The 23236-nt window shown below is 39.7% G+C and overlaps 2 protein-coding genes across 5 annotated transcripts in view; one reads left to right on the forward strand and one right to left on the reverse strand.

The window, feature by feature from the left end:
* The window catches only part of LOC117299906 (rho GTPase-activating protein 21-like), a 75782-nt gene extending 66436 nt beyond the window's left edge, over positions 1 to 9346 (reverse strand). For all 3 annotated transcript variants that reach the window (XM_033783499.1, XM_033783498.1, XM_033783497.1), the window contains exon 1: positions 9171 to 9346. The gene's annotated coding sequence lies outside the window, so the exon portion shown is untranslated. The remainder of the gene's footprint in view (positions 1 to 9170) is intronic.
* A 246-nt stretch (positions 9347 to 9592) lies between these two features.
* LOC117300072 lies at positions 9593 to 22948 on the forward strand. Of its 2 annotated transcripts, none has more exons than XM_033783750.1 (14): positions 9593 to 9660; positions 12144 to 12374; positions 12616 to 12692; positions 13364 to 13404; positions 14082 to 14337; positions 14812 to 15054; positions 16039 to 16123; positions 16765 to 16892; positions 17343 to 17511; positions 18319 to 18509; positions 18987 to 19127; positions 19816 to 20402; positions 21045 to 21187; positions 22623 to 22948. In XM_033783750.1, exons 2-14 carry the CDS (start codon positions 12225 to 12227, stop codon positions 22830 to 22832), a joined length of 2421 nt encoding a protein of 806 aa, XP_033639641.1. In that variant the 5' UTR covers positions 9593 to 9660; positions 12144 to 12224; the 3' UTR covers positions 22833 to 22948. The 2 variants fall into 2 exon arrangements, with proteins under 2 accessions (XP_033639641.1, XP_033639642.1); XM_033783751.1 differs by having other exon boundaries at positions 9607 to 9653.
* Positions 22949 to 23236: the final 288 nt, after the last annotated feature.

A 23236-nucleotide genomic window follows, 5' to 3' on the forward strand; every position in this document is an offset into this window, starting at 1 on the left:
AGCAATATGGTGAACAAACCCAGTAATAACTGTTTCCGTTTTCGCATTCAACACATGCTGTGTTTTATCACAGCATACATTAAAGGCTCATTGCAATTAAAACATTGTTTTATGACCAATCCTCATGTATTCTCTATGTAACCATTAAGTAAAACTACTCATTCACAGAGCCCAAACTTAATCAATAATGAGATTTCCGGGGAACACATAACTTCCAGAACAGAACTGGAATGTCTTTCCTCCTTGGGCAAGGACACTTCTCATGGTTTTTTTAAATTATATTATTATACATGTAGTATGTAGGTGGAGACTGGGCAAAGAGGTAATGACCTTTGACCTTTTTTCACCCCTCAACTCTTAGCCTTGAACTAACCCACACCATCACAATAACAAGTCCCATGAAATGACACTGTTGGTAGGAAGCATCAAAATACAGACAGTGAAAAAGCTGACAGACCAGTAATAGATAAGACGACTGGTCCTGGTGGCTAGTCAGTGAAAAGGCAGGCCTCGAAATAGCCCACGGCACCCACTGCAATTGCCGTGGTGCCCTGTGATTTTGTTGTGGTACCCTTTTCAGAGTTCTACAAATTTATATTTTCTTCATAGAGTGCCCCTTACCAGAGGTAAAAAGCTGCCACTTCAAGACTGAAGTTTGAGGCCAGAAAAGGTTTATTAGGCAAACCCTGGAATGGTCTCTGAAAAATTGAGTGTGTAAGAAAGATGTAGGTTGGAATACTCCGACTGGACTTAGACTGGATTTACCCAGTCTAGACTGCCCTTTTTCTTATATCCGAGACACCAAGATAAAAATAGCTCTTGGAGTCACAGCATAAAGACAAAGGTTTTATATTTAAAAGTCAGTTGTTGGAAGATAAGGCTCTGCATTAATGGTAACAACTAAACCACCACTTCCTGTGTACTTCAAATTTTTGTTTGAGTCAACGTGTGTCGAAAACAATCCTATGACAACATTTTATCGTCATAAGAAATTACTAACAGTCTTGCCAACTTACAATGTAGCTACAGACATTGGTGCCCTACCTGTTTTGTCAATACATGACCCCGTCACAGCCTGCAACAATTTTGTTGTTATACCTTGGTAACATTATTACTCCTCTTCTCGAAGTTCTGTTCATCTTTAAACATTATTACGGCCGAGTACGCATAGTTTAATAAACAGATGAAGAGTTGTTCAAATAAGTAACAATTCTCCATTGTTCCCTCGAACCCGCATCTGTTTCTTACAAAGCGTTGGAAATCGACCAACGGTGAAAACGGTCAAGGTAATGTACACCGGGATAAAAAAAAAGCGAACGCGCATCCTTGGCCATGTATGCGCTTTTGTATCACATCACGTGATTGGTTCTCAACCAATCAAACTTCACAATTTGTTACCGAGGTATGGGCCAAACAAGTACATTGTATCTTTGTACTTGGGTACCAGTCAGAAGCCGTAGTCAGGGATGAAACCAATGTTTATGACACAACCTTTGTAAGCTGAAGCCAGAGGCCTTACCCAGTCAGTTCCCCTTGCGGTTTATATTATTTTCGTACAAATCAACATATCAATCTAATAGATTCATTTCCAGAATATGTTGATTCTGAAGGTTCAATGTCATGAAAGTACACTTTCAAAATACAGGATGACGCGTGTTCCACTAATCAAATGAAAAGGGTCTACATGCGGTATGAATTAATAAAAACACTTCCCTTTTTAATACTTGTTTAATTTTAATGAGGTTTGGAATTGAACGTTTAACGCTTTTAAGGGGGACTGTCAATGCCATCATGATTTTATATCAGACCTGTGTCTGTACCAATAAATATGAACTCTAACCCAGATACAGCACCTCCGGGCGTGCTGGTCACAATATAATAATTACGCTGATTTTGGTGGTGTGATGACCGGCACACGCAAGCAGTAACTGGGTTAGAGTTCATTCATTAGTCAATGTACAGCTGGCAGCAGGCTGGCCTACTATGGTCATGATGACGGTACCCTCTTTAAAGGCAACGGACACTATTGGTAATTACTCAAAATAATTATTATCATAAAACCTTACTTGATAACGAGTAATGGGGTGAGGTTGATAGCATAAAACATTGTGGACAGCTCCCTCTGAAGTAACGTAGTTTACGAGAAAGAAGCAATTTTCAACGAATTTGATTTCAAGGCCTCAGAATTTGATTTTGAAGTCTCTAAATCAACCATCTGAAAGCACACAACTTCGTGTGAAAAGGATGTTTTTTTCTTGCATTATTATCTTGAACTTCGACGACTGATTGAGCTCAAATTTTTGAGATACACCAAGTGAGAAGACTGGTGAGAAGACTGGTCTTAGACAATTACCAATAGTGCCCAGTGTTTATAAGTCTATTTTAAAGTACAGTAAATCTTTAAAAGACAGCACTTGGAAAAACACTAGACTGCAGGGCTCGTTTTTGTGAGGACTGGGAGCTACAATATGTACTACAGGGTGCACCCCACCAAACAGGAGAAAACAGAGCGTCGAGCTCGTTAATATTTTGTAGGCCCTGAAAATATTCTATATTAGACAGATTTGAGAGCCCCCAGAAAGTGTTTTGCAGTGTAAAAATGTTGCCCAATTGTGACCTGGGGGTTGTTGACTTCCAGCGTGAGGTATTTTGGATGACATACTGGCCCTGAAATAAATGGTCGTATTTTCTGAGAGGTGTAGGGACATTTTTCAAGATTGATGCTCGGATGTTTTGAAAATTAGACCTGTGAAGGGGTGTTTTTACTTGGAGGGAGAATAACTCGACTCCCCATATAAAATTGTGCTATGGGAGATTATTTGGTGGGGTCCACCCTACACTGCTTGTAGATCCTGTAGTCTACGGTTAGGTGCTAAACTGGACACTGGCCAGTACATGTAGTCTAGTCAGTAGTGGGCAACTGAAGCCCTGGCTTTGCTCTCATACACACTTTACCTTCAATTGATATTTAAAGGGGTGGTAGGGCCTAGGCCTGAAATACATAATTTGATAATCACTTTTAAAATTAATGGCAATGAAAACTTATTTGTTTACAGCAGCTTTTGATGGTGTAAAGCATTTTGAGAAGTGATGTGATGTAAAAAGATATCACAGCGTTTATCCCCAAAAATGTTGAATCTTGGCAGTGTTACTAACAATAACGCCTGTGAGATTGTGTATGCTCAATTATGTTAATCTTGAGTGGACATAATTGCTCTGAACATTTGGCGATCTCTTAACAACGTGACCGCTTTCAAAAAGAAATTTTCACGGGTTAATTTTAAATTTACATTTCTTTATTAAATATCGGGATTATAACAATCAAACGATTCCAAAAATCAAAGGTATACTTTCCCTTTAAAAACAAAATTTGAGAACGGATGAAACTGGGGCACTTCCATCCCTGAACAAATTATTGTTTCCGAACGCCCTGCAGACACATCTGATAAAATCATTTACACTCACAGCAAACTGAACAACCAACCCATCGGAAAAACAGTCCAGCACTCACATACCACCATGGAAAAACAGGATTTACTGATTATCGTAGAGTGAAATACAAGTAGTTTGGGCTTAAAACTTTGGGTTGAATCCCTTGGGGACAAGCAGGTGCACAATGTTTGCCAATTTGTTTTGTAGGGTTTCGGTTAGGAAGTCATTCCTGTACAAATACAGTCAAGTTCCATCTTTTGGTTTTGACTTGAAGTGGCAAATTAATACCGTCAGATTTTTTTACATTTTCATAACAACTTTGTGTTGAAACATTTCAAGGAGCACAATGTATAAGAAATTATGAAGTTCCAAGATGTAGTAATCGGAAGCTGCGACCTTACTTGACCATTCAATGTGGAAGCTGCAAGTCCTGTGACGTCACTTGACCTATGTGGCTGCATCTGAATCAAGTGACTTTGGCTATGGCTATTGGCAACAGAGAAAGGCAGTTTCAGTTATCAGGCCATGGCCAACTGCAGAAGCTATGTACATGTACGGCCCATGTATCAATCGAGGTCAAGCAAGGTCGTGTCTACCAGTTACCGATTTACAAATGTAGCATTTTCTGATTTGAAGATTGGAAGTGTCCTTACAGCTATAACAATAAAAAGTATTGAAAATGTGTTTGAAATCTGTGCAATGGTTTTTAATTTTTTGGGGGGCCTAAGTCATAAAGCTCAGAAGTTCATCCTGATTCAATTAATTACAAGTAGGGCCTAAAGGCATAGAATTACATACACAGATGCCACAAAGGACCTGGCCCCTGCTGCCCTTGTCTTGACTTTGGTGCCCTTTAAAAAGTTTCCGACAGATTTGTCAATGAAAGTGCCCTTTTCCAAATGAAAATACAGCATTGCCCTCTCAAAGATGAAATTCGATGCCCAAACTTATATGAGGATTCAAATAATTGTAACTTGATGCTTCTTTCAACTTAAATTCTGTAAGGTTCCATGAAAAGAAAGAAAAACTCTCTTAAATAAATGTTTGAAGAGATCGGTCTACATTTAGGTCACAAAACTGTATGCCAAAGTTCCGCCCGGACAGATATTGAACTATCATGCACTAAATGTCCGCGTGTGTTTCAACATTCTAGCATCCTGTTTGTGACTCAAATGTCAGCTATAAAAATGTAAATCCCGTACCACTACAGTGTGTAGACTGCAGAGTTGGAGTTCATGTAGTACATACATGTACATATCGTAATTTGAGGTATTTCAGGAGGTAATTAGACATATGCCAAGGAGAAATAATTAAGGAGATTAGGGTTTTGAGACTCATTAGAGACAGCTTTCCTTCGGCCAGGCAGACTTGGCCTGGAGTTATGTGGACCGCTCCGAAGTGAAGCAGTACAAGTGTGGGTTAGTTAGACATTGGGTGTGAAATAGACCAATTAAGAACTACCTGAAGGTTTTTCGAGTACCCCCCATAGGGCGATTGCACGCTTACTGACATTCCATTGAAAACAAAGTGCCTCTGGTGAAATTGGAACATCTTCTTCACGATTCCCCTTCATTTTTATGAAATGAAGTGTACCCTTGAATTTTTGTGTCAGCCGGAGACACATTTACATGCATCTGTCGGCATGCTTTTTTTTTAAGGAATAGATGACAATGATCATACAGAACCCAAGCATTTTAAAGGGACACATTGCCTTGGATCGGACGAGTTGGTCTTGAAAAGCATTTTTTAACCGTTTGTTATAAAATGCATGGTTGGAAAGATGTTTTAAAAGTAGAATACAATGATCCACACAAATATGCCTCGGTATTGCATGGATTTCCTTTTGCTTTGCGAACTAACACGGTCGACCATTTATGGGAGTCGAAATTTGACTCCCATAAATGGCCGACCGTGTTAGTCGACGAGGTAAAAGGAAAACCACGCAATTTCGAAGCATATTTGTGTGAATCATTATATTCTACTTTTAAAACATCTTTCCAACCATGTGCATTTTATAGCAAACGGTTACATACATGTACACTTTTCAAAGACCAACTCGACCGGTCCAAGGCAATGTGTTCCTTAAAAAAAAAGCCTTCATCAGCCAAAATGTTATTGCATACAGTAAAATAAGTGACAATGAACATGTTGTATGTGATCTATTTATTTTACATTTAATAGGGCCCTAAGTACTGGTAGTCACAAAAAGTTCTAATAAAAATTCAAACTTAGACTTTCAAGCTTGATGAGGCGTGGCCATCTTTTTTCCCCCAAGTTGCAGGCACTTCCTTAACTAGAAAATCCTGAAGTCAACCAAAGTGCACCAATACGTTACTTTGTTTACAGCAAGACACTTAATCCCAGGAAAATTTCATTTTTAAGGTCAACTTGATCAACCTTTCACTAGTTCAGGTAATCACGTATGGTAGGCCTAACTCAGGATTCTTATGCAAGTTTCTTTGTCAGGATAGCGTCTTTGAGGATGACTAACGTTAAATGACTACCATGGGCGGAGGAAGTGACGCTAATGAAGGGGGCATTACCAGGATCTTATGTGACGGGTCTTTGATTGCATTGACAGTGGCATTGACACTGACAGTGGCACTGACAAAGCAATTCCACAGGTCATGTTTTCATCACTAAATACCTCTGAAGATTCTCAAATTCCTTTGCAAACCGAGTGCGATCTCCACCATGCCCCTGGACAGACCTAAAGGGGCCACTCAAAATAGTCCAGTAGAAATTAAATTTCCTTCACTAGGGAAGAACTGCCTCACCCTTACTGGAATGAATTCTCAGCCCTACAAACCTATCAATTATTCCCCTCGGACTTAATACCAAAAGAGCTGCTGTTACGTGTCGAAGCAGAAACATTGCTCTAAAACATTTCATGATATAAAGTCAGAAAAGAGCAGGAAACCAGTAAAACATGGTACATTTAATAAGGTATTGCTGACAGTGTTAACCTTGCTCTTCAAGCAGCTCTATGAAACTGGACCATACTTTGGACAATTTTTACTTAAATGTTTTGGTTTGCTCGTTGTACTGCTTTATATTTAATGCCACTAAGCCATTGCCTGGTTATCGAATGCTGGTCTAATGGGATAAATTGAATTGATGTTCCAAGCTTAGCATGGGATATTTTTGTCTCCACGACCCGTCACGTAGTTTTACCTAGATTTAATTGCAAAGCCAACTTCCTGCGTTGAGAACATTGCATATATGTTGACAAATTTCAGAAGGATATGGCCTTGAAATATGTAAATTATGAAAGCAAAGCTGTTTGTTTTGCTTTTTCATGTTTGCACATATGAATGTTTTTTAAGTAAATAAGTTGCTTTGGATTCACTTTTGCTGCGCACATACTTTTGCGTGGTGAAATATGAAACATGAAGCAAATTTGTTTAAGAATTTGTTCTGATAAATGAATCTCAATCAAAGAAAAACTGGGGGTTAGATGTCGTGTTTTTGTTTATTGCTAGTTGTTAATGGTAACAAATTTAAATGAAAAAATTAAAATCTAAAACTAGTTTTAGGTGTACTTGCCGATTTGGCAGGAATGCTAAACAACTAAATGTTTTTGCACAGTGGCCTTACTTTTGTTACTGCAATCGATTCCAAACAACTGAGCAGTCCAAAAATTGAGCTAGCTAAGGCCCCTTAATTCTGAAGCCTTCACCACTCACTATACTTCTAGAAACTATAAGGCTCCCCATGAGCCTCATTGGGGTCTAATTTTTTGGGCCTTCTTAACGCTATACGTTTTGAAAATCGGCATTGATAGATGAAAGTTTTATGACCGTTAGCCACCAATAACTGGAGAAACTTTCCCTACACACTCAATATACATTCATAATGCTTGCATTTCCTTTTTGTTGAGTGAAATTAAAAAACATCTCCAAAAAAAGCAATTTTCTGCTCGGTACTTACTGTTGTTTTTCTGCCGCATCGCTTGTTTTTTGACTTCTCAATTGTATGCTCAACGCTTTATGTTTTTCGTCACCAAGCGCTGTACACGCGGGCACAAGCCTACTAGATTGACAAACTGCCGAGCCGCGGCCGAGTCGGGCTAAACCATTCTGTGAAAGGGGTGTTACAAGGCAGTGCGACAGGGCGTGCAGGCTATGCGTGAACGGCGGGTATTGCAAACGGACAGCTTGCACGCATTGCAGGAAACTTCACTTTTTTTATGTATTGGTGGCTAAAGGTCATCTATCAACGCCGATTTCAAAAACAAATAGCATTATGGAGGCCCAATATATTAGACCCCTATAAGTCTCACGGGGGAGCCTTAGAAGTACACTCACTACACTCTAGAAGTAAACTCACTCAAAGTCAAACACTCACCTACTGACCCAGGACAAAAGTGACTTGAAAAAGTGACTTGCAAAAGTGAAAAGAAACTGGAACTAACAAGACACTGAAACCCTGAAATACATGTACCATGGAGGAAGAACCAAGCAAAGAATACTTGTAACAGAGGAATGTTGTTTTTGAGGGTCGCACTAAATACCGACAACTCGCGACCCCTCACGACAAAATTTTTTAAATGCATTTTAACAGAACATTTGAACATAAGTCAACCGTTTATAATACACAAGAGTCATATGCACCTAAATCACTTTCAGACTGTTGAAAAATTGTATTTTTAATTGTAAAAAATGTGTTTTTTACCACGAGTTTAGTAACAAACGGAAAAATCCGCCTTGTTGTCTCTCAACGTACTTGGACAATTCCATTACACCACAGGGGTGGTACAATATGCAAGATGATTATTACCATTTTATGTGCCTTTCATGGAGTTGAAAACAATATTATACTTAAATCTCCCCTTGGGTAGTAACTTCCATTTCCAGAGTGGCGATTTAGTTACTTACAAGAAAGAAAAAACAGCAGCTAAAACCAAAAATAAAAAAAATACATCTGAGCCCTCAGAAATTACCCCTGTGGTGTAGTGGAATCGTCCAAATCGTCAAAAGACAACATGGTGGATATTTCTGTTCAATACTAAACTCGGGGTAAAAAAATCTTTTTACAATTAAAATTACAAATTTTTCCAGAAGTTTGAAAGTGATTTAGGTGCATATGACTCTTGTGCATATATTTAACGGTTGACTTATGTACAAACTATCTGTTAAAGTGCATTTAAAATTGTTGTCGTGAGTTGTCGTGAGGGGTTGTATTTTTGCTATTTAGTGCGACCAGTTTTTTTATTCCAACAATAAATAAAATGCGCCAACCAAGCTTGAATGGAAAAACTCAACTCAAGCAACTGCTCCAATAAAATCCGCACAAGCTTGGCATCATACTTTCATATCGAGTCCAGGCAGGATAAGACAAGAGTGAAAGTGAAAATAAATCATACTGCTTTGCCAAATAAACAACCTGAACCTGGAAATTAAATTGCATTTAAAGGAGTTCAATTTTTCCTGGAATGGAAAATTAAAGAATTTTGACCACAACAAAGAACAAATATTGTTCTTATCACCTGCAAGGAAGGGAAAGCAATACCGTAAATCCACCGTAAATACTAAGTAGATGACTAGAGTGCAAGTAAATATATTGGCGATCGTTCATGCACCAATAAACATGATAAACACACATTTTTATGCAGACTATTTTTCGTACACAGACAGTGCGTGAAGCTGTCGTGCGTACAGTTAATTCCAAGTCAAAAGGTGTACTGTAAAGCCGTCGGAGCAGTGTGAAAAAACAGTGTTTTTATCTGGGGTTCTCACCTATTGTTTAAGACTACCATCCCTTGTAGTCCACAAAGAAGTACGCCAATAATCTTTGCTGTCCTATGGTTATCCTCATCTTCTTAAGTTGTGGTTATTTCGTTGTCATTTTGCAGAAATATGTCATAAGTTTCTAAAAAGACAAAACGAAAAGCTAAACAGACGCCATATTGAGCTTAAAGGGTCGCTCAAGCGTCACGCCTCATCTAATTGTAAACATAGAGGGCGGCATTTACTTCGCGCGGACGCGTCCTTAGGTTCTATAAATAGAATATAATTATTTCAAAATCAATCGTAAAGTATGAAGCACGCCCTCTCTTGGTCAAGCGATGCTCGTCTGGTGTACCCTTGAATGTTTGCTGTATTTGTTTCATAAATACAACTGAAGAGTCGGACACAATACTTTACAATAACTATAGAAACGTGACGCCACCGAATGAGAGAAACTTTATGAAAGTTTGCACAATAAACATGAATTCAAACGTACGAAGTGAGTTGTTTACTTCAAGATTTTTGTAATGGAAACTTTATTTTTGAATCTTTATCCATTCCAGTAAAACTATTTGGGGATAGGATTATTTTATTAACTGTTTTTACTGATTAGGTCAAGTGAAAATATTATATTGAGAATGCTGATCATGATGACATTGATGATGAGAATGAGAGGAATAAATAATAATTTATTCCTCCATGGTATTTATTGACTCAATAGACCGATTGCGCTACTAATGTTTACATGTGATCACGTGACCGTAGGGGTGTAGAAAAACACAGCTACACATGAGAAGATTCGTACCGATCGATGGACCATACATAATTAATTGGCTGTATTTTCAATAAAAAACAATTATTGCTAAAAACGGAGCCCTTTTTTAATATAAAGTTGAATATTGTGACATTGATTTAAATCACATTTGCTGTTTGGTGTTCCCAGTATTCTACAACAAAAGAGATTAAACTGGTGGTTAAACTGCGTAAATTACTGAGGTTTGACTTTGAGCGAGCTCACGCGCCGTGGATTTTGTGTTGTGCATGGTGTGAAGTTTGGCAGTGACAAGAGAGATCGCAAAGTTGTCCTACTCAATTATAGCTGACAGCTACCCTAGCCCAGGTTGGACTCCTCCGTTTGCAGACAACGCGTGGCACTGATTGACGTCCTACCAGGGCTAACGGGTACCGGTCACTTCGGCACCTTGCAAACTCGGCACCTGCAAACTCGGCACCTTGCAAACTCGGCACCTACAACCTCGGCACCTTGCAAACTCGGCACCCACAAACTCGGCACCCAGTTGAAAAAGTTCGATTTTTTTATTTAAAAGTTCAGTCCCACCATAGTCCCATAAAAAGCTTGATCCTGTTATAAAGTTAGAAGTAATAACATTACAAATATTATTGGAGTATAATTATCGTAACGTACCAGAAAATAGAAGCGACGTTATAAAGCACGGAACGGAAAAAATAACACCGAAGGGAGTGTGCACCATATGCACACCATGAGCTACCACGCACAGAACTGTCGTGGAACCGTCGGGAAATTAGTCCCCCGATCACGGCCGGCCGGCGCCTTTCAACAAATCATGCAAAAAATCCATCAAACACTATTAACCAAACTAAACAAACCCTTATTCAACTTACTCAAAGCCCAAAACATAAAAATGGCGCCGCACTTTCACCAACATGGACGCAATTTCAGCCTAAAAACAACATTAATTTTAAAAACTTGTTGAATGAACACGGTGCGGGCGCCACAGTCAATAACTTGATTGGGGCCCAAATTTTCTCGAGAGTCGGGGGAATTCTTATCAACTCCCATATACTGTAACTAGTGATTTTGCCATTAACAGCATTTACAAAGCTACTTACTATCAAACCATTTTTTTGTGTGTAAGTACACGTACGTTACTTTATTTTTTAAACACTTCACTCTTCGAGGTAATATTCTTTGGGGCTTGGTGCCGAGTTTGTTAGTCAATAAAACGCCGGTGCCCAGTTTGTGTGGTGCTGACATTCTTGGTGCCGAGTGGGTCCGAGTTTGCAAGGTGCCGAGTTTGCAGGTGCCGAGTTTGCGAGGTGCCCAAGTGTCCGGTATTCGGGCTAACAGCTACCCCTTCTAATCAAATATTTTGAGGGTGAAAATACAGGGATTTGCAGCTTCTTAATGAGATTTTTATTGAAAATATTGGCATCAAAATCATTACATTGAGGGCAATGCAAAACCACATTTTCCGTGCACAAACACATGACATAATGTGAGTAATCTCTTGGAATTTCCTATTTGGTGGAACTGTGGTTACCCATACTGGCATTGTTCAACCACCGGTAAAGTCTCATGTTGTAAGCTCCGGAATATTCTTCATTATTTCAAGAATTTAGTCCTTATTTGAGCCAAAAATTGCAACAGTAATCATGTCTTTTTAACGCACGTTTATATCCAATACCCACTATAGGTCACGTGACGCACGGAGCGCAATCGGTCTATTGAGAGAGTTGTTTTCATTATTTTTTATTCATATTTTTATTGTTGCTTTTTCACTTTTTACTTTTACTTGAGTTCAGGCCTAGACTAGAGCCCAATTTAATTTGACATAAATTATTTGTCCTGACCTGCCTGGCCTGGGCCCAATCTGCTGGCTCTGCTTACTGTACGTAAGCAAAGAAACAAGAGCAGGGAATTATGCGCTTACGTCAAGTGTAGTTCACGGGTTAGTCACACAGTCACAGTGCCAGTGGGGAATTTTAGCTTTTGTAAGCGAGGACGTTACCACACCTAGCACAGAAATTTGTTGCTTGCGTTTAATTGTATTTGTAAGCCATTTGTAGTATGTAACTAAGTGGAGAATGGGGATCGTAAGCGCAGAATATGGCCCAATGACCAGGGCACTAATATAAAGCGCATTGATACGATTAGTGTGAAATGCGCTATATAGAAATTTGTTGTTGTTGTTGTAATGCATTTCTTTGTTGGCATCATAGATCTGTTGGTGAGATAATGAAGTTACCGATGAGACTTTCAGAAAACCATCGCTAACAACAGTTGCACACCCTTTCGCTGAAATGGCTCGGAGTGTGTCCTGGCGTCGGACTGTTAGCGACAACTTGTCATGGCGTCAGGATCAGGCCCAGTCTGCCACCATCTATATTCTGAGGGAAACTGGACCAACTGGGTTCCTCTTGAAGGAAGAAGGAGAAACCAAGAAATTTAAGGTGAATTTGGGGCTAACCTTGGATAATTTTGTGAAGATTTTCTTTCTTGTTTTCTAATTTTGTTTATTTATTTATTTAATTTGGACAATCTTCTGATGGGGTGTACTTATTTTTGCCATATTCTTGCTGTATTTTATCTGGATAAATTAAAATCAAATCAATTAATATTTGTTTTCTTTCTTTGGTGTTTCTTTTCATTCTTCGTGCCAGTTGTTGTTTATTACTCTCTTGATCTTTTCAGGTATTTCTTGGTGATCCTCATAGCTGTACTTGTCCAGTGTTTAAGAAGGAGAGAGATCTCTGCAAACACATATGCTGGTAAATATCCACCATTGACCATAAGCTTTAACAAACCACCCCAACATGAACCCCCCCCCCCCACCACCCCCTCAACAAATAAATAGTGACTCATAAATAACAGCTAAACGAATCTATAAGAAATATGTTAGTGGGCCTAATACAATGAAAAAAGAAAATAACAACAAATAAAGTTAATCTTCATACAAACAAATAGTAAAATTTCAAACAAGTAAAATAAAATAAAATAACCAACAACATCAGAAACAAACAAATAAGCAAACAAATAAACAAACAAAACAAACCATAATATAAATAGTTCAAAATAACTTTAAATTAAAAAAATGAATAGCAAATAATAATAACTAATAATAATAAGAAACATACTAAAAAAATGAATGTTAATCACCAAAATACTTTTAAAACGAACAAATAAAACAAATTTGAATTAAGTATTGACTTATAATTGACAAAAAGAGAATTAGAATATGGAAAGTCAAATAAACTACTAAATATATATATAAATGAATAGATAGATAAAATAAATGAAAATAAGAACTTAAAAATAAAATTTCCATAAATAAATAACCTCAAAGTGTTTTGAGCCATTATCTATATTATTCCCTTAGAACATTTGGATATTGTCATGTCCTGATTTTCCTTACACAATTTTTAATTTTAATTTTATTTAGGGTCTTATTGAAGAAGTTCAGAGTTCCAAGACAAAATCCAAGTAAGTAGAAATTCAAATTGCTCTAGAGCTGCTTACCACAAAAACTAGCTAAGCACAAAACTGTTTTGCTCACAGAATAAGGTTACAAGCCAAAGTACCATATCATGCATACTGTACATGTATGTGACCAGTTTCCTTCTAAAACTTGCTCAGGGGAACATTTCTAAGCAACACTGTTTGCTAAGAGATTTTTTACATAGGGCCAAGCTCTTACCTTCTTTCTGCTAAGCAAAATTGGATGGGAAAACGGATGAACAGTACACAATGGAATTTGTTTGTTGGTCAAAACCTTTTTCGGTTAAGCACAATATTGTTTTGTGATTTGCTGATTTGTTGTGACTTTGAAGCACCTCTATGAAATTGTTTAAAAAAATCAGAAAATACTTGTTTAAGATTCCACTACAAGAACGCTCTGTTGAAGACAGAGGCTCAAATTTAACATCATTTTTTTTCTGGCAACTCACACCTGTTATCTCCATGTAATTCCTTATCAAATAGTGGACTTTATTGGATCATGCACAAACCAGTAGAGCTGCTGACTGCCCCAGGCAGATTAATTGCTCATACATAGAACCACTTGGTGAAAAGGATGTAACTTCCCAAGGTTTTGTGGCCGAACTTTTGTTTTCTCGTAATGTCTTAAACATTTTGGCTTAGGATTTTTTTATTTTATTCAGTTACATACCAGTTGGGTCTCGTGGAGCGAGAAATAAATGAAATCCTGCGTGGTATCAAACAGCGAAGTCGGCAGAGTAGTCAGGTACCAGACCATCGCTCTACGCAAAACCATAAGCCATCTGCTAGTGCTTCCTCATCCTCCAACCAATCAGATGGGCGGGAGGTTTTAGCACAGAGGGAGATCACGGAGGATGACGTGTGTCCAATATGCCAGGATGAACTGCTAAATGCACGGGAACCAGTGACTTACTGCAGGTATGTGTGTCTGACCCCCCTGTATATATAATCATGGTTATTACTTGTTACAACGACGGGACCAGTCTATTTTAGACTTCAAGCCTCACTTTGGCGCCATGGTATTGTGGGAGTACAACAAAATATGGAGTACCATTTTTGATCAATGTTTGTTTGTTTAGAAGATCTTCCCATCAAGGGAACTTGGCAAACTTCACAAGGGGATATAAACACCAAGCTGGCAACAACCAATCTTCTTATACAAACATTGGTTAAACGCCTATGATTATGAATTGCACAAATCAATATGACAAGGTTTGCGGTAACACCATGTAAAGTTTCAAATCCTACTGCACAAATCAAGAAATAGTCCTTGTTTAATCAGCAGTTAGCTTAGTAGGATTCGAACCCACAACCTTGTGATTGCTAGTACTGCAATCTAACCACTGGACCACTGTGTTGTGTTGACGTTTTCACCTTTCTGCATTCATGTAGATATGGCTGTGCCAAGAGCATCCACATCAAGTGTATGAAGGTGTGGGCGGAACATCAGAAGTCCACGGGGGAGACCTTAATATGCTGTCCACTCTGCCGGGAGGACTTTGGTCAGATGCAGCAGCTGCAGGCCGAGTACCGCACCGCCTCGCTGCAGAAAACACGGTCGGAGCGATTGGATGTTCACGGGGGTGTCTGCTGTCAGCACTGCAACAAGTCACCGATTCAAGGCAAATGCTACAGGTGAGTGAAACTGTGGGGGCTCTGGCTACGGCTGTTGCTATGGGCCTCCTATATGCTTCAATGCATGTTGTCTTGACGATCAAGCCACAGCCAGAGTGGACATGGCTCACCAATTTTACCTTTTTGACCCTGATATCAATTTGACCAAAACTATCCAATGTGTAACAAACTCCTTTTGAAACCTTCTCCAACTTTTGTGAAGTGTTTGTTTTGGGTTGAACATATTGACTTGAGTTGTTTTGTATAACCTCCCGATTCACGTGACCTATATGGTCTAACCCATAGAATTAGAAATGAGAATGGGGACTTTGCATACCTCCCCATTGTAACCATGTCATTTCTAAGTTGATTGAATATTGTAACACAGAAAATCTTACATTTGCTCAAATCAAACAGTAGACAGTTCCTTAAAATATAACGCATGTTTTCTATGCAAGATCTCTAACTTTAGTGCACCCTGTCCAACTTGTACAACAAGCTGTGTATACTGCGCATTTGCTTGGTGTTGTTATGTACACTTTCACAGCAATTGTATCTGAACCGTTTCAGCACAGCAGAGGCATGCCAAGGGTACAGTTTTTTGTGTTATGTTGTTGTTTTAATATGAACTATTAAACAGGCATTGAGGGGCACAGCAATCCTCTGCTAAGGGGCACTTCCAGGGGGAAAAAATAGTTTGTATTGGAACCTTGTAGAGGGCACCACAGCAAAAGGACAGGGCACCACGGCAATTGCTGTGGGTGTCATGGGTTCTATATTGCCTGAACTAAGGGTGCGTTCGAATAGCCTTCCTGTGTCGACCCAACGGTGCTCACTCGGGTGAGCCCCTGACAAAAGCTAATCGAACGATCAATCACCCTCTCGTAGTGACGTCGTGCACCTGGGGCCAGCCCCAAGTGACCCATTCCACAAGCAGGGCACGGGGGGCTGACCAGGGTGAGCCCCTGGAATGACGTCAAAGTAAGATTGTTATTATTCCTGCAGATGCACAGATTGTTTTGACTTCTGTTTATGCCACGCTTGCTTCATCATCAACATCCATACGCAGCACTCCTTCAAATTTAGACAGGTAATGTTCCCTATATTCACAATGACAAAGATCATTCAGTTTCTCATTTCATAAACAGGAACCCAACTATTTTCCCTTTAAAGGATTGATGATAACCAGTTTTAAAAAAGTGTTTAACAAACTTTGGGTTGAACACAGAAAAATTGATTATAGAGCAGTACTTGAAGCTATGGCCTCGAGGTTAATGTGCTAGCGCTCTACAAACTGAGCTATCTCTCTACATGTATTTTGTCAATATCTTTAAGATGTTTCCCAGTCAGTTTCCCTTGTGGTGCATTACTTGATATTTGAAATAAAAAATCGCAAACCCTTAAGGCGATCCCTAAGGTCCCTTCTAACAAAGATATTGACAAAATACGGAAATCACCAAACATTAGGGCTTAAGATCCCGAGGTTGCAGGTTCAAGTCCGGATATTATTCAACCCAAAATTATTTAAAATAATATCTTCAATAAATTGTTACCAACCAATATTGATGAAATTGTTCACCATTACGTCTTGAAGTGTGTGTCTGAAATTGAATAGAAAGGAATTGAACATCCTTTCTAAAACCACTAATTTTCCTCCAAATCTCTTTGTCAGTTAATATTTACAATGGCCTTGTATTTATTTTTTCTTGTCCAATGTTTTTCGGTTTATAGAAAATTAATCAAAGATGGCGGCCAGCACAGCGCGGATCAGGCACAGCCCTCCCCCAAGCAGTCATGGACGACCTTCTGGCTCGGGATATATCAGACAATGATTATGACCTCCTCCTACAACTGGACAGGTACAATAAAATAAAAAAATCTCTTCATCTAGATGGCCGAGCGGATAAGAGCACCGAACTCGAGCTCTGGTGTTTTTGATCAGCAGAGTGCGGGTTTGATTTTTCATTGTGACACTTATATTCTTTAGCAAGAAACTAAAGGCCAAGTCACACTGCAGCGATAACCAAAATGATAACGATCACGACGCAAGGAGAACGCATTCTATTGTATTGTCCTTTCAGTCCCTATTAATAAAAAAAGTTCTGATTTTTCTGAAGGTAAAAAAAACCGAAAAACAAACATACATTCTGTGTACGATCTGAAATGCTTGTTTGTACTCAAAGAGAATGCCGAAGCAAAATAAAACATCATTATAAAGACTCGATCAAAAGATCAAGGACAAATACTTCCCAGAATGTTTGTAGCGTCAAATTTGCTTTGAAAATCTTAAAGTTATTTTTTTCCACCAGCCAAACCGCCAATCAGCCGAGCAATATCCCTGAGAAGGTGATTAAGAGTTTCCCGACGGAGACGGTTCGGCAGGGAAGCGCTCTGCTGAATCCTGGAATGCAGTGTCGCATCTGCTTACGAGGTTACAGTATTAGTCAGGTGCTGAGACGCCTACCATGCAAACACAAGGTAAAAGCAGTCAGGGAAGTTGACCTTAAAATAACTCATGAGTCATTGTTGTGGTGGGTTGTCGTGGCTGAGTGGTTAAAGAGCACTGGACTTAAGCTTTTGTGTTTCTGATCAGCAGAGTGTGTTTGAGTCCTGGGGTCGATTTCACAAAGAGTTGGTTCTAGTCCTAACTTAGGACTAGTCGTAGCAGATATTAAAACGTTAAGCTAGTCCTAAGTTAGGAGGAGTAACTCTTCCTAGTTCGAGATAAGACTAGTCTTAACTCTTTGTGAAATCGACCCCTGGTCTTTGCGCTTATGTCTTCGAGCAAGATACTTTACCATAATTGCTTTGTCCTTCGAATGGGACATTAAGCCATAGGTCCAATGTACGCGGATTGGTAGTGTGCTTAAAAGAACTCAGAACACTTGGCATATAAGACTAGGGGGAAACCCTGGTGTTTCTGGTTCACATGGCAAGCACTCTTGTTTACAGGTTTCCTCAGGCTTGTGAGCTACAGTGAATAAGTTCACTTGTTAAGCATCCTCGTTTTAATTACCAGAAATATATAATGATAACGGTCATAAAAACATTGTTACAGCAGGTCTCACAACGTTCAGATTTAAGAAACTGTACTTTTCATCCAGCTTGTAGTTATTGTGTGGCGTCACACACACAGACAGAGGTACAGTCAATACCTGTCATGCCTGGTCTAATTGTTGTATCTTTGGTGGACATTATTTCAAACTTCCATTCAAAAAGAAACGTACGTCTTTCCACATCTTGATAAAGTATGATTGACATTTGATTTTGTTCTTGTTCTTGAAGTTCCATGCATCATGCATAGATCCATGGCTCCTTCATCAACATCCTACGTGCCCCGTAGACGGAAGCATCGTCTGGACACCAAACCAAGAAACAACTTCAACCAGTCAGAGTCAACGCGTCAAAGAATCGCCCAATGGGGTTGCTGCATCAGAGATCCCTGGGATCGGGGTTACGGCCGTCAGACTGGGGAGGTTGGTCTTCTTTTTCGTTGTGTGTTTTACTAACAGCACCAAAATCTAGCAAGCTAGTCCTAATGTTGAGACCAATCAAGAACTCACTTCACGGTAATGAAAGAGTAGGTGTTTCTTGCTCAAAAAACAAACACCCTTCGTTTCAGGTTTCCTCATGCTTATGAGTTACAGTGATTTAGTTCACTTTGAAGGTTTTTTGTTTATTCACAGAACTCAGGAAAGTAATGGGGCCGATTTCAAAAAGAGTTACGATTTGCAAATAAACCGTAGTTGCTTAGTAAAAAGTAATGTCACAAATACAAATCACTATGGTGATACTGACAACTCATCTTACGATGAATTTTAGTGTTTGTGAAGTCGAAGCCCAGAGTATACGTCGGTGTATATGGGTAAAACCAAAATGATTATTCTTAATCCCAGGTGCAAATTTAACATCTATTAGATTATTGACTTACTGTATTTTTTATTTTGTCACAGATCTGGTGATGCGGGGAGCAGGGGTAGGCTCCGAGGAAGACTTGGAGTTGTTGAGAGGGCCCCTAATGAAGATGTGGAGGGATTGGCTTCAACTTTTGCCCTGACTGGTCTTGGCATCACTTCCAGGAAACAGCCACAGAGGTAAAACTCAGTCCAATATAACCTGGTTATTCATGGCACACTTTCATGGCTCTGCTTACCGCTGAATTCTATGCTTACGATCGCTATTGTCGGATAACTGTGCATGCGCCGAATTTCTGCGCTAGTTTGTAAAGCAAAGAATGCCTAAAAACATGGAGTATGCTTATGCTTTAGCATAAGAGGCTGACTAAAAAGGGACACAACCAACATTATAAGTTATCACACAAGCGGAAAATACGGGTGGAATACGGAAAAATATAGCGCTTCTGCGTCCCATATCCAACGAGGCCGAAAATGCATGACTAACCCATGAAATACGCTTAACATAAGCGCTGAATTCCCACCTTTCCTAAGCACCGATTCTTTGTTACTAAGAGCCATGAAATTAGGCCCAGTTTTCTAAGACGTAGTGCAATAGGAGACTTTCCAACGCTAGGCGGCAGCAGACATACCGGGTAAATTTCCATTGTTTACGTAGTTCTGAACATACGCATAATTCTGAGAACAATGGATTTACCCGGTAAGTTTGCTGCCCTCTATCGTCCCAGAAAGTCTCCCATTGGTTGCCTCCAAGTTGCCTGTAAAAATTGCCCTGTGTGACACGGCCTATAGAGGTTTCCATTCTAGACATTACAAAGTACAATGAAGGAGTACAAAAATGTATTTGTTTGGATTGATTTGTATCCAGTGCTTCAAGTAGTTCTGGAGAGAGGCAGAGAAGACCATCACTCTCAAGGAGATTTAGCAATCAGGGCCAGAGCGTCAATAGCGGAGGCATTGATAACGGCGCTGGGTTGACGTTAGACTTTGATGCGATAAGTGCAACAGCAATCGCTAACACTGAGTGGGAACCCCAACATCTGCATCTTCACGGCCAGTCTGGAGGGACTGCTTACCTCCGAACTCATCAGCAGCATGCCTCATCCTCTTTGCAACAAGATGAGGACATTTCAGAACTATCTGGTAGCTTTGAAGATAAAACGAGTCATGTTCCCATGAGACTTGAGAAGCTGACGCTGCCGGAGGCTGTGGAAGCACAAGGTAGACAACCTCTTCCGAGGGCTACATCCCATAGGAAACCACCTCTCCCATCCCAGCCCCTTGTTGACCGCTCCAGTGCCCCATCAATTCCCCTCCTACGGGAGAGTGTTATGACCCCAATTGGGAACAGCCGACAGCAGAGTAGCAGTGCTCCCAGTCTGGGCAATAGGACTGTCTCATTAGAAATAGAGGGGGTGCCGTCATCGTCAAGTGGAAGACCACCATTACCTACAGGTAGGGTATACTTAGCCACTCCCTCAAAATGCATATTTTTTTTAGTGGGGAAGACCCTTCCAATATTGTTCACCAATCGTGATTTTTCTCCAATGTAACCAAAGTGAGGCTGGAAGGTAGGAAAATAGTCTGGCTCCTTGTTGGTATAAAAAGGATCAGTATACGTAAGTGCTAATAGATACAGGAAACCTGACATGTTATGACACAATAAATGGTGATTTGGAGTGGTAAAGGCAGTCTTGTTTATTTGAAATCATAGACTGTTGCCTCAAAGAACATGGACAAACCCCTACCTCCAAGCTATGGGTACATGCAGGTTTTAAAAAGAAGCCATGTGAGATTGAATAAGAAACCTCAAGTACATTGTACTCAGGAGACAATTATATGCAAAGTTTGGCCAGCAGGACCAGTTTGCTTGTCACTTCACTAGTCTGACAATTTTTTCATGAGTCCAATTTTCAAATGAAATGGTGATGCCTTCCAAAACCGATCTAGTCAACCAGACCACTAGTTTTGGTTGGTCCTTTAGGTATTGTAACTAGCGTTTGTCCAGTGGACCACTATTAAGTGAGAACGCTGATATGGAACCAAAGTTTAATTTGCAGAGACCAACTTATTCAAACTTTTAATCCCATCAATTAGGGGGATCGCCAGGCTCGATGAGAGACAGAGGGCGCCAGAGCCACGTCCGATCTAGTCCCTCGACTCGTAGAGCCAGAAGCACCAGTATAGAGAGGAGTAGTTCGAGGGACAGACTGAATCCTCCAAACAACGACAAGCAACAGGTAGGAGAACCAAATTTAATAATAATAATAATAACCAAGTCTTATATAGCGCACGTATCTACCAAACAAGGTACTCAAGGCGCTGAGTATATACAAACTTTCAGAAAGATAGGTTATTGCAGTGATGAATTTTGAGACACAGTTAGTTAGCACCTTATAATGGTTTACAAGGTGCTACGGCGCATACAGCAGCCACAGCCAGGAACACCGGGGCAAACCTCTTCTCTTTTCGATAAGTGTACTGGGTTCATTTACATGCGTTACACAACACATGGGACCAACGGCTTTACGTCCCATCCGAATTTAGGACTAGTATGAATTGATCACTGCCAAATTTCAAGATGGCTAATGAAGCAAACTGCCAGTCACCTTTGACTGTAGATAGATCACCATAAACTACATCGCATAGCGGCCATCAGGGCATCATTTTCACCTCATACAGCTGAACAACTCATTCATGCATTCATCTCATCAAGACTCGACTTTTGCAATAGTCTACTTACAGGACTCCCTCAGCAATCACTAAAACGTCTTCAAAAAGTCCAAAACGCATCTGCCTGCTTACTCACCAGAACCAAATCTTCCGATCACATAACACCCATTTTATATAATCTCCACTGGCTTCCTGTTAAAAATGGAATACAATTCAAAATCTTGCTTCTAACGTTCAAGGCCCTCCATAAATAAGCACCTTGCTACATTACAGATTTTCTACAACACTGTTACATAAGATCAGCCCTCGATTTCACCAAACCCTTTCCTAACTTAGGATCAATCTTAGGACTTAGGACGGGTTCAGTTCCGTATCCAAAAACGTAGGCTGAATTGTACCCATTATAAGTTAGGACGGGTACCCGTCCTAACTCGAGTTGGGATTAATCCTAGCATTTTGTGAAATCGGCCGCAGGCCTTATTATATCGTTATCATCATCACACATACTCTATGTTCCCCAAACTCCTCTGGCAAGTTACGGACACCGTGCTTTTACCAGCTGCGCACCGCGTCATTGGAACTCCTTGCTAGGTGAGCTGAGGGACACACCTGATGATTTGTCAACATTATAGCACAACCTCAAGACTCATCTGTTCAATAGGTCAGCTTGCTAGCATCTGGCACCTTTCAATGGTACTATTCCAGATACTGTGCGCCTTATAAATTGTTTATTATACTCCAACATACCAGCTGAAACCAACAGCCATAGCTGAAGCTAGTCAGCTCAGTGCTTTGGCTGCCTCAGCCAATTCTCAAGTCATTCTGTTTTGATTTCAATGTATATTTAGTTTCTGCAAAGTTTTGCTCTGAAAAATTTCCATGTAAAATACAATCTTACTTGTTCAACTTGTATTTAGTTAAAAAAACTAATGACTTAGTGTTTTTTATAAATTCAAATGTAGTAAAATGTTTATCTTTCCAAACTGTTTCTCTGTACCACAGTTTCTTGAAGGACTTTTCCTGGGGTCTGCACCTATTTCAGAGCAAGGTCAATCAATGTCAACTAGTGGTATAAGGCAGGTAAAAGGTCAACGCACATCTCAGCTGAGGTCGAGGGTCAACCAAGGCCACAATGGGGTTCAAGCTGAGAGAGACAAGCAGCTCGATGCAGGGGTTTCTGGGAATGCAATAGGTTCACAATCACAGTGGTAGCCTGAACGTCTGACATCACACTTGAATAACGCCAGATACCTGCCTGGCAGAATGTTACCAGATGTACCTTTGACCTCGTTTGTATGCAAAATTTTATGCAAAAAATGCATTCTGCAGTTTATTTTGAGATTTTTTAAACGAAAGTGTTGTATAAATTAAACAAATAAACTGATGTTTTAAAAATGTCCTTGTCATGAACTATCTTGCTTATTACTTGTCTTAAACAAAATATACAAAGTGTGGACCTGAGCACAAAAGATGACCACATAATGTATGGACTTTAAACACTCTGTGGACTTACACATGTCCACACAGTTATATTTACATTGTTGATCAAGGAATATAATAGGAGTACAAGTGTTGACCTGAGAACAAAAGAGGTCCACATAATATAAGGACTTTAA

Source organism: Asterias rubens, chromosome 15 (assembly GCF_902459465.1).
Source record: "Asterias rubens chromosome 15, eAstRub1.3, whole genome shotgun sequence".
Lineage (NCBI taxonomy): Eukaryota > Metazoa > Echinodermata > Asteroidea > Forcipulatida > Asteriidae > Asterias > Asterias rubens.